Raw genomic sequence first — 12,439 nt, 5'->3', positions numbered from 1 at the left:
ACCCACCAAGAAACGACTGTCACTGTTCAAAGCACAGTGGTTAGTGAGTGAGTGAGTTTGGGTTAACGCCGCTTTTAACAGTATTCATGTTATATCGCGGCGTGTCAGCTTAATGTGGGAGGAAAGCCCGAAGTGATGCAGGTCTGAGACGTTTACCACTTGGGTGAAACCCACGAGCACGGGTATGGTGCTGACAGTGTTTTGTCACACTTATTATTGATGCATAGATCTAAATATGAAACAGATGAGTTGGTCTCACTGGTCTCCTTTAGTTCTAGTTCAGGTGGGTATAACCAGTGGATTTGTTTGTTTGTTTGTTGTTTTACGCCGCACTCAGCAATATTCCAGCTATATGACGGCGGTCTGCATATAATCGAGTCACGACCATCCAAATCCAGTGATTGACATCATGAGCATCGATCTACGCCTTTGGGATACGATGACATGCATCAACCAAGTCAGCGAGCCTGACCACCCGATCCCGTTAGTTGCCTAACACTATCAGAGTTTCTGATGCCAGGATGTTTACCTGGAACTGGACCCGTGAAGATCCGGGGTAGAATAGATCTTCAGCAACACATGCTTGCTGTAAAAGGTGACTATGCTTGTCGTAAAAGGCGACTAACGGGATCGGGTGGTCATGCTCGTTGACTTGGTTGATGCATGTCATCGATCCCAATTGCGTGGATGAATGCTCATGATATTAATCACTGGATTGTCTGGTCCAGACTCGATTATTTACAGACCGCCGTCATATAGCTGGAATATTGCTGAGTGCGGCGTTAAGCAACAAACGAAGTGTCAACGAAATTACCTGGAACTGACGGCGCAAGGCACATGACGGCGTAAATGCTCAATGAGAAATGCAGACCTAACAATACATATAATTTATCGATATTGTAACTATATACACTCTCACCTCCTAGCTGTCCCATTTTTGTAAATGCTAAATCATATATAAATATGAATCAAATTGATTATATCATGAATATGGTAATCACGTGCCTGACGAATTGCCTTTTCCAAAACCAATAGACATCAACACCCAGTGAAAACACAAGAACAATTCCGGGACTCCAAATCCAATTTCACAATCTTTTTTCTAATCATATTGTGGTACACATTTATATTCGTTATACAACAATTCGTAATCTGAGAAGGAATATTTTTCATGTTTTATTCGGTATTTCCACATGACATCGGTTTCGAAGTGAGCATATACAAGATATACATTACTGCCAATTAGTATAACATATGTTGCAGTTACTTTTAAATTAATAGTGGCTAACTAAACAGGTTTCGGTAGAAGTTATATCTGAGGGATACCACAGGTTTATTATTGAAGTATTGTTAAAATATGATGGTGCGGACGTTTATGATGAAACGGTCTTAACAAAACATTAATTTATAATTAACCTCCACTGAATCATGCAATGGCGTTCCACTCAGCGTCGAGATCGTGTTCGAACATCTGTTGCACTTATAACTGCGTATAAATAATATTAACCATCTGTTACCTTACGTTTTGTCGTCACGGTGTCAATCTAAGTGTTCAGTTGCATTTGCAACACGTCGAGGAGTGGTCTTACTCAGAAAGATAGTATGGCAATGGACGTGTCCTTGGCCTGTGTAGTTGTCCTAACCCTGATCACTCAGATACTCTCATGTGAGCGGCTTCAAGGGTCCCATTATTATTTTGGGATTCCAGGGACGCCGGTGGTCAAACACCTATCCAGTTATGCCACACGTGGTTTGAACATCGTCAAGGATGATCAGAAATGTACCCATCGTGAGTAGATTAGTTTAAACAATATTACATTGCTCCGTATGTTTATTTCGAAAGTGCAAGTATTTTTTCGCCATGCATCTTGTTTTCTTCTGTGAAACTGGTACATCGGAATCTTTCTATTGGTCGTTAACATTTAAGGCCTCAGTATTGCTTTCAAAAGATTTTATGGTAGACATGAGTGAGTGAGTATGGTTTTACGCCGCTTTTAGCAATATTCCAGCAACATCAAGGCGGGGGACACACATTGTGCCTATGTCGGGAATCGAACCCGGGTCTTCGGCGTGACGAGCGAACGCTTTAACCACTAGGCTACCCGACCGCCCCGGTAGACATAAGGAGGACATTTCCGATGCAATAATATCCGTGTTTTTTAGGTGAACAATTGACTTGCCTTTGCATGTGTTTGGTGGTGCAGGATACGTTCATCTTTTCGCGAACACCTGGTATCATCATTTGATAGTCATTCTTTAACACGGGATTATGATATAGTCGGAAGCTTACAATGCTTTTAGTAGAAATTTCGTATGTTTATGGACCCGTAAGAATTCGGGGTGTGAATAGGTCTTCAACAACTTTTGCTTGCCGTAAAAGGCGACAAACGGGATCGGGTGGTCATATTCGCTGACTTGGTTGATACATGTCATCGTCTGTCCTGCTGCTGAAGACCTATTCTGATCCTGATCGACCACATCTTCAGTGAGCAACCACCATCTCACAAGGTTGTTGTTTGAGAGTGTTTTTAAGCATACGACCTTTTCTCTAAAACAAATGTGTTTGGACCCAAAACACATTATTGTTCATGTCTTCTCGTTGTTTTAGTAAAAGTTATATCCAAGTAAGTTTTTCCAGTTCAGTTATGTTTAAAAGAGACATATCTACCGCCATTCCACCCAAACGCTAGTTCATTTATGAACTGTGGGAGGATAGTTGTCTTGGAGCCAATTTTGATCAACTGTGAACGAAAAACACTAAAATTGACATTGAAACATTCACTTTTTTCCAAATTGTATCACAAATCATCAGAAATATTTTAAAACTATATTCGAAGACAATACCATGATACTGAATTGATGGCCTATGTAATGTAGGCCTAGCATTTTTCGAATTACATTGTGTGAGTGGAATTTTACCAATGTGCGTCATATTTCATAAAATAAAATGAAAGAAATACAGTATATAATTATTTTTGTACCATGTTAAAAATGTCAATAGGTTTAAAATTCAATAGGTTGTCCGGTTCATTTCATATAATTCAAAGACCGCCTCCATGGTGTAATGGTAGAGCGTCCGCCCGGAGAGTGAAAGGTCCGGGGTTCGATCCCCAGCCGCGTCATACCAAAAGACGTTAAAAGATGGTACTTGTTGTTACCCTGTCTGGCGCTCGGCATTAAGGGGCTAAAACAAGAACTGGTCGGCTCGGAGTCAGTATACTGTGTCTGAGTGGGATATTCATGTTTAACTGCGGCATGGTATTTCAGTGTGCTAGCACTATAAATCGGCATCAGTCCGGACTAGTACAAGCAGCCGCACACACACACACACACACACACACACACACATACACGTGCATGCACGTCGCTATATAAGTGCAATAATCTTGGACGCGATGCGACCCCATTTCACCTCACCTATAATTCAATAATGACAACACGTTAACCGCTATGTTATGCTATGCTAGGCAACAATGTTCTGCCAAACAATTAATGCTAATATAAAACGTGTTGATATATCTAATTGTAGCGTGGTATTGACGCACCAAGACACATATCGGTTCCAAATGATTCAAACAAACTTCTCTTTGCATTCTGCATATCTGATGAACGGCGCTGATGGGGATGGGGGAGAATAACCTGAGGACAAAGAATATGAAATGGCCTTAAACAATAAACGTTTTTATGGTTTTTTGGACGTTAGAGGCTCATTACTGGTGCTACGTCTATCTTAAATCTATGGTGAATAAAAAAGTGACAAAACCCTTTCCATATTCGATAGAAACTAGATTCGATTGTACGATTCCGACTACAGCATGAACATGTGTTTATGAATCACTACCAAATAGTGATGATACCAGGTCTTCGCGAAAAAGTGAGTGTCCCACCGTAGACACCCGTCACAAACACATGCAAAGGCAAGTCAATTGTTCACTTAACAGTGAGTGAGTGAGTTTAGTTTTACGCCGCTTTTAGCAATATTCCGGTAATATCACGGCGGGTGACACAACAAAAGGGCTTCACACATTGTACCCATGTCGGGAATCGAACCCTGGTGTTCAGCGTAACATTCTCAACCTTAAAAGTTACAACCTGGGATTTCAGCTTTATCGATATTTTGAAGAAACCCCTCCGGCAGACCTGCCCGGATGTGGAACATTTATATGGTGGATAATCTTGAGAATCAACAGATTCGAGTGACTTCTCTGTCTTTTTCGTTTGTTCTTTTTGCTTGTTGTTTAACGCCGCACTCAGCAATATTCCAGCTATATGACGGCGGTCTGAAAAATAATCGGTTCTGGACAAGACAATCCAGTGATTGAAATCATGAGCATCGATCAACGCAATTGGGATACGATGACATACATCACCCAAGTCAGCGAGCCTGACCGTCCGATACCGTTAGTCGCCTCTAACGACATAGTCGCCTTTAATGGCAAGCGTGGGTTGCTGAAGACCTATTCTACCATGGATCTTCACGGGTCGATTTCTCATTTTAGGGTTGACATATAATTTCTCCTGCATAATGACCTATAGTTGCGTCAGTTTCACTCGTTTAAATTCTGTTCAGAATGGCCAGTGAATTCCTGGCTCAGAACAAACAGCAACAATAGCGTGGCGTCATTATAATCGTTTAATCAAGAAATGACTTTCAGTTTGTGTGAGTTCAATGGCGTATGAACCTTCACAGTGCGAGGGCGAAACTGTATCAAAGTTGGAGCTTGCGTTAACTGTTAATAGATCAGAATAATCGTTCAGGTTATATAACTCATAAACTATCTTTAAGACGATGTTTAATGCAGAATATCCCTATTATCTCCCACATGGGCATTGTCAGGATTTTGCTTATTATTTCAGCCGGGGGGCACGGGTGGCCCAGTCGTCTAAGGCGCCGCGATTCGCTGTGCAGAGTTGCGTCCCTTGGGCACGCCAGAAACCTATGAATGCGGGTTCGACTCCCGATTCGCCCCGATTATGTTTCTAGGTTTGTCAGCACCATACCCGTGCTCGTGGGTTTCACCGAAGTGGTAAACGTCTGAGACCGGCATCACTTCGGGCTTTCCTCCCACATTAAGCTGACACGCCGCGATATAACTGGAATATTGTTAAAAGCGGCGTTAAACCCAACTCACTCACTCACTCACTTACTTTCAGCCGTTCAGCACTCTGGCGCCCGCGCACCACGTCTGGAACATACGAGTGAAACAGTAATCGGGTTTGGACCGCATCAAGAATGTCTGAAGTCAGATATCGGAAGACAACCTGATAGGTACCAGCGGAATCGACATCCTTACGGGAAACTACTGGTCTCCTCTCCAGCCAACAACTTATTCAAACAGGTCTTTATAGAACAGTGCAGTAATCATATACTCACCGACAAGAGAAACTCGAATACCATATATGTTGGTTAATTTATGAAAAATTACTCATATTAAAGAGATGTTAGATTGGTTTATGCACAAACAGGCATACTAGTACGTTGTTTGAACCGACGCTCATGAACGCATCACATGTGACGTCATAGATCCATGACTCGAGATGCACCATTTGTCTTGTGCAGGATTAGCGTGTAAAGTTTGTAAATCACGTGCAGCATATCGGGATAAGAATATAGACACTCTGTGGTAACGCTTGAGTGATTGTTAGTTTTGTCATTAACTGGTACACATTGGAAACAACTCTTCTGAACGTATATACTTCTCTGTTTCTATGGTTCGCGTTTCTTTTGGCGGTGAGTATATATACACTTTAACGGTGTACACATGGTTGAATGGGTAGAAACTCGACACTTGTCTTGATAAGGCGTTTCCTGTGTGGTAAATGCGTTTGACATCACTTCAGTCGCTTTATCTCTTGTTCAAGTAAAATGAAAATAGAACTATACCTTTTATTTTCATGTAATTTTACAAAACTCTTCATGAAATGTTTCACACATGGAATAATTGGCCGTTTCGTGCCTTAAGAATATATATGTCGAATCGTGAAATTTCATTATTGTTTTTTTCATTTATTGCTTAGGAAACAAGATGAAAGATTATGTTGAATGTACTACTATAAAATGATTCTTCGAAACCAAACAATGAACCAGGTGACCATGCTCTGATGACAGTTGTCATGCTATGTTGACTGTTGCCATGCTCTGTTGATGACTGTTGCCATGCTCTGTTGACTGTTGCCCTATTCTGTTGACTGTTGCCATACTCTGTTGACTTGCCATGCTATGTTGACTGTTTCCATACTCTGTTGACTTGCCATGCTATAATGACTGTTTCCATACTCTGTTGACTTGCCATGCTATGTTGACTGTTTCCATACTCTGTTGACTGTTGCCATGCTATGTTGACTGTTTCCATACTCTGTTGACTGTTGCCATGCTATGTTGACTGTTTCCATACTCTGTTGACTTGCCATGCTTTGTTGACTGTTGCCATACTCTGTTGACTGTTGCCATGCTCTGTTGACCGTTGCCATACCCTGTTGACTGTTGCCATACTCTGTTGACTGTTGGCATTCTCTGTTGACTGTTGCCATGCTCTGTTGACTGTTGCCATACTCTGTTGACTGTTTCCATACTCTGTTGACCGTTGCCATACTCTGTTGACTGTTGCCATACTTTGTTGACTGTTGCCATACTCTGTTGACTGTTGGCATAATACAACTGGTGACGTCAAATGCGTCTATGGTAACGGAACCCGCTTGGTCAGCAGCGGGCCGACTTCGCGGCCTTGGCCAGAAAAATGGTCATGACCAGAAACGTGGTTTCGCGTTTTCACGTTGCGGTTATGTGGTCGCCCGATTGTCGTTCATAAAAACTGCGCTGACAAGGTCATTCGCTACACCTTAGTATCAGTACATATACCCCCGAGAAGAACTTGCTATGCTAAACATATAAAAGCCATAAAATGAAAATGAGGAGATATTATGATAGTGAGCATATATGCAGTAGACAAGTAACACCAGCGAGGCTTCAACGCCTCATTTGACGGAGCTCGTTGAAGGTTGACCGGGACGTGATGTTACAACTTTGTTCATAGTGAGTGAGTGAGTGAGTTGGATTTAACGCTGCTTTTAAAATTATTCCAGTTATATCACGGCGGGTCAGCTAATGTGGGAGGAAAGCCCGAAGTGATGCAGGTCTCTGACGTTTACCACTTCGGTGAAACCCGCGAGCACGGGTATGGTGCTGACAAACCTAGAAACATAATCTGGGCGAACCGGGATTCGAACCCCCAATCATAGGTTTCGCGAATCGCGGCGCCTTAGACGACTGGGCCACCCGTGCCCCCACTTTGTTAATAAACACAGTAAACGTGTGTCTACATCCCAGAGAAGAATCAAATTAGACATTCGTACTATTTGGGCGCTTTTCAGTTGTTTTTCGTCCCCGCGAAGATTACCATCAAACGCAATTGGATACATTGAACTCGGCTCTTTAATACCAGGCCTCTTGTCTAGCAGAAAATAACAGGGCCTACGTCATGAACGAGGGGCATTTTAAAAATATATTTTTAGCTTAAAAGATATATGGTATTGGGTTAACAAGTGAGTGAGTTGGGTTTAACGAATATTGTATGATATTCAAATGATTACGACCTTTGAATTTCCTGGTTCAGATTCCATTGTTACCTGATGGTTCTGAGACCCGTGAAGATTCCGGGGTAGAATAGGTCTTCAGCAACCCATGTTTGCTGCAAAAGGCGACTATGCTTGTCGTAAGAGGCGACTAACGGGATCAGGTGGTCGGACTCGCTGACTTGGTTGATGCATGTCATTGTATCCCAATTGCGTGGGTCGATGCTCATGATGTCAAACACTGGATTGTCTAGACCAGACTCGATTATTTACAGACCGTCATATAGCTTGAATATTGCTGTGCTGAGTGCGGCGTTAAACAACAAACAAATAAACAAACAAACAAAACCTGATGGTTCTGAGCCCAGTGGGAATTCTGGGTGAATAGTTCCGCAGCAATCGATTTTCTGGCCCTGACTGGATTTGTTTTGCAGGCTGACATCATATTCAAGGAATGATGCTGAGTGGCGCGTTAAACAAAGAACATACTGTTGGTTCATGATTGTTGTTTTTTAATTTTAGATACACCGGTTGAACTCAGATCTGGGTTGGTATTTCCGATACAGATCACTTCGCAACAAAGGTAACTATTGTGATATCTCCTCAGGTTATTTGAGGATGGGTATCGTTTCAGGAAAAACTTCATGTATGTACAGTTAACTACGTTTATAACGAACACGCTTATAACGAACTGGCGGATATAACGAACTTAGTTTTTGGTCCCGGCCATTTCCTGTATACGTTGCTGTATATATGCTTACAACGAACTGCGGTTATAACTAAAATTAGTGGCCCCTTTGACTTCGTTATAACCGTAGTTTACTGGATAATACGCATGTAACGACAGTGGATATTTGTATGACAGACTTGTATAAACAGTAACATCTGACAACTTCACATTTCTTAAATGTAGAGATACAAATGTAAACATTGATAATTCTACGATGAATTACGAGTGACATTTGTCGAGTGGTAAATCTGGGGTTTCAAATCAAAATACAACTGCCTCATATCGTAACAGGCTGACGGCCGCATCATTACGAAACAAACAGTGAAAGAAAGATGATGATATGTACAATTGTATGTTACAAAATGCAGAGGTGCCTGTTCAAACTATTCAATGTATGTTTGGCACAAAATAAATATTTGGCATAACACACGTTAGACATCGGCTAAGAGCTTGAAGCGTGTGCATTTCAAGTTCTAGCAACAAAAGCGCTTTGGTGCTATTTTGTCGCCGACTGTGATGTCATGTGTCTTACGTCAACGTAATCATTCGTGACCAACTCGTGTTATTCCGGGACAAGCCGAATAGCGACTCGTGCCCCTCTCATGGCCATTTTTGCGACCAGGTTCCGTCTTAGCGCAAACGGGCATACCTAAAACAATTGTCAACTCGTTGCGTAATGGTTCACATATATTTCCCCACATATTATATATATTTAAGATGCAATTTGAAGCACATCGGGACATGCGGAATTTTACAGTATGATTGACCACATTTAACTGTGTCTTGGGTATATTTTTAGATGTAAGACGTATGTTAAATTAAAATTGTTTCTGAGGGATTCTTTGACGAAGAACTTGAAATCATACGCGCATTCTGATTGGTTTGTCGTATTTTCGCATATAACATTCATCGATAGGGGGACGAGTCTTCTTGCAGGTTACGGAAAGGGGCGAGTGGTGACGAATGCAACGTAATGTGACGTCTTAGTAATCACGTGCTGTGTAGAACGAAACTTGCAAGGCTTGCTTATTTTTCTTTATGGATCCCAAATTGATCCCAACTCAGAGACCAGGTCAATGTAGGGTAAATAGACTTGACTCCTGAAAGTATTATAAAGATAACTCCGAACAGCGTATGCCTGGCGAATCCTATTATCAGTGGTGTTCAGAGCTTGTGGACATGATTAGCTGCTTTTTGTCCCAACTTGCTCTGACAGTGATGACTACCTCATGGTAAAAGTAGGATTGTTGCCTACTGTTGTAACCACATAAAACAGAGAAATCATTTCACCCCACACTCCTCCCTGGCCCAAGCTGAATTGAGATTTTTATCCGACTTTAACTTTTGAACTTTTACTTTCAGTACCTGTCAATTATGCGAAATAAGTACAATGATCTGAGAGAGTGAGTATGGTTTTACGCCGCTTTTAGCAATATTCAAGCAATATCACGGCGGGTGACACCAGAAATGGGCTTCACAGATTGTACCCATGTCGGGAATCGAACCCGGGTCTTCGACGTGCCGAGCGAACGCTTTAACCACTAGGCTACCCGAACGCCCGTACAATGATGTGAAAAACAATCTTAGAACATATACGACGCCACATTATGTTTGAAGGGTAGTATCAATGTTTCCTTAATTCAGATCGAAAACCCATCCAAAACATGGGACTCAACCAATGGCGCTTCGCTCCCCAAGGTGTTCACGTTTGATTTTGTAACGGTAGAGTGGATAACTAGGCTACTTGAAAATTTAACCAGTCCACATGAAACAGTTTTAATTATGCGTTCAGTTCCATTAAAAAGACAGCATGTTCATCTCCTAAATAAATTAAAATGTTATTTCCGTGTGTATTTGATTTCAGCTGTTCGACATGACGATGCGGCCATGGAAAGACTTCGTCACAGAAACTCTCGGATACACCTACAAACACATCTTGTCATGTGAGTTGGATTTATTTGATGATTTGCCCCCCAAACTATGCTGTTATTATCAGAAGCAGACAATATGATCATTCTGGTGACTGATTGAAAACATTTAGGTGTGTACCATGAAGAGTACGAACAAAACAAATCATGTTTGCTGGAGAGAGGTGGGCGAGAGAGCAACCTCCTCTCTGACAAGACGTACACATATCGACGTCTGCGTTGATCAGACAATATATACTGAATCAAATTAAAAACTTCACAATCCTAAAATTTTAACATTTTGACCAGTTATCATTGTGGGCCCTTATTGTGTATTTAAACAGTAATGGCCACGTATTGTCTTCAGATAACACCCGTTTTTGTGCAGGTGAATCGATCAAGATCATGTGCACAGCACTGTAGTGGCAAAAGTGGTTTTTCACGTGCAACTGGTCACGTGGCCATAATACCGCACGTGTTTTCAGCCATACTTGTTAGCAGTTATTAACAAAAGAAAAAGAAAACAAAAGTCTTTACGGCCATTTGTCATGCCACGCCTTTCAAATGTGCAACGTGAACGTGCCATCGGCATGTTGCAGACGGGAACGTCCGTAGCTGAAGTCGCAAGGACGATTGGTTGTAGTCGACGGACTGTTTATGATTTACAGCAAACGGGTACCACCGCTGATCGCCCTCACACATGCAGAGGATCGTCAGATTGTCTTACGTCACCTCCGTAACCGATTTTTGACGGCTTCATCAACCCGAAATGAACTGTTTAGGGGTAGACAGAGTGCGCAAACTGTTTCAAACCGTCTGAAAACTGCTCACCTTCAAGCACGACGGCCATACTGCGGGCCGATTCTGACTCAATTACACAGACGTCAACGTCAATTGTGGGCACAGCGACACTTACGATGGACTCAGAGGAATTGGAATCAAGTCGTCTTCAGTGATGAATCACGATTTAATCTTCGATTTGCTGATGGTAGGGCGAGGGTGTGGAGGCGCCGTCATGAACGTTACGCCCAGTGTTGTGTACAGGAAGTTGACAGATTTCGAGGCGGAAGTGTCATGGTGTGGGGTGCTTTCTGTGGCAATGCACGTTCAAGGCTTGTCATCCGTGGCAACCTTAACGCTGCTGCTTACCGCGACCAGGTACTGGCACCAGAACTTCCGCCTTTTATGGCAGTACATGGACCCGGTTTGATCTTCCAACACGACAATGCCAGACCCCACACAGCAATTTTGACAAGGAATTTCCTTCAGAATGCGGGAGTCAACGTCATGGACTGGCCGTCAAGGCCTCCCGACCTCAATCCCATCGAACACGTCTGGGATGCTCTTGGCGGAAGTCTGCGCACTCTCCAGAACCAACCACAGAATTTGCAAGATCTTGGCACCATTTTGCAGCAACAATAGCGTCGTCTTCCCTATCATGTGTTCACAAGCATCACAAGGTCCATGCGGAGGCGTTGTGTGGTAGTTGTCATGGTGACCATACAGGCTACTGAACTTGTATGCCATCAGATTCTCGTGCTTGGGACTTATGATTTAAACTACCGATTACCGATTAATTTGATGTTACTACCGATTACCGTAGGTGCTTGGAACAAATAATGGTTACCACCGTTAATTAATATCCTTCTTTGGACATTAAAGATTAAAAAATACCTTCTCTGATACATTTGTCCTAGACTAACATCTTGTCTCTGAAATGAACATATCGTACAGAAAAAAACAGTTGTTCAGTTATCTAAATAAAAATAAAGTAAAAGGAGCCCAGTGACTCTCTTCATTTTCCTGATACTGCAGTGATCTAGACTTGACAAACATTATAGACTTGCATGGGCTGTATTTGATATATTTGTATCATGGTCTGTAAGACAGACTACATTTGTCCGTTGTTAATCATATATGGGATTACTTTTAAAAATGTGAAGTTTTTAATTTGACTCATTACATATCCGGTGATGCCCTCTGAATACATATTATGATCGTGTCCTCTGATATATACATGTATATTGGTGCTGTTACTCAGTTGTGGTTAAAGACCACGACCACCGCCGCCATAATATGTACCACGACAAAGCCCCGGCATTGCGATCAGTCTGATACCCAGTGTGACTATTTTCTTGCTCCTATCATAACGTTGTCCTTACGGCTGAGACCGCCTCCGTGGTCTAGTGGTAGAGCGTCCGCCCGGAGAGCGGAAGGTCCGGGGTTCGAT

The 12,439-nt window shown here is 42.3% G+C and overlaps 1 protein-coding gene across 1 annotated transcript in view; it reads left to right on the top strand.

The window, feature by feature from the left end:
- Positions 1-1,576: 1,576 nt before the first annotated feature.
- Positions 1,577-12,439, top strand: part of LOC139479889 (nose resistant to fluoxetine protein 6-like) — a 28,673-nt gene continuing 17,810 nt past the window's right edge. The window contains exons 1-4 of the mRNA XM_071262809.1: positions 1,577-1,789; positions 5,155-5,339; positions 8,095-8,155; positions 10,167-10,245. Of these exons, the coding sequence (XP_071118910.1) occupies positions 1,603-1,789; positions 5,155-5,339; positions 8,095-8,155; positions 10,167-10,245 (512 nt within the window). The 5' untranslated portion in view covers positions 1,577-1,602. The remainder of the gene's footprint in view (positions 1,790-5,154; positions 5,340-8,094; positions 8,156-10,166; positions 10,246-12,439) is intronic.

The sequence above is a fragment of the Haliotis cracherodii genome, unplaced genomic scaffold (assembly GCF_022045235.1).
Source record: "Haliotis cracherodii isolate W230 unplaced genomic scaffold, xgHalCrac1.p SCAF_4, whole genome shotgun sequence".
NCBI lineage: Eukaryota > Metazoa > Mollusca > Gastropoda > Lepetellida > Haliotidae > Haliotis > Haliotis cracherodii.
Note: the sequence above shows the minus strand (reverse complement) of the source record. Positions and strands in the feature narration are given on the sequence as shown.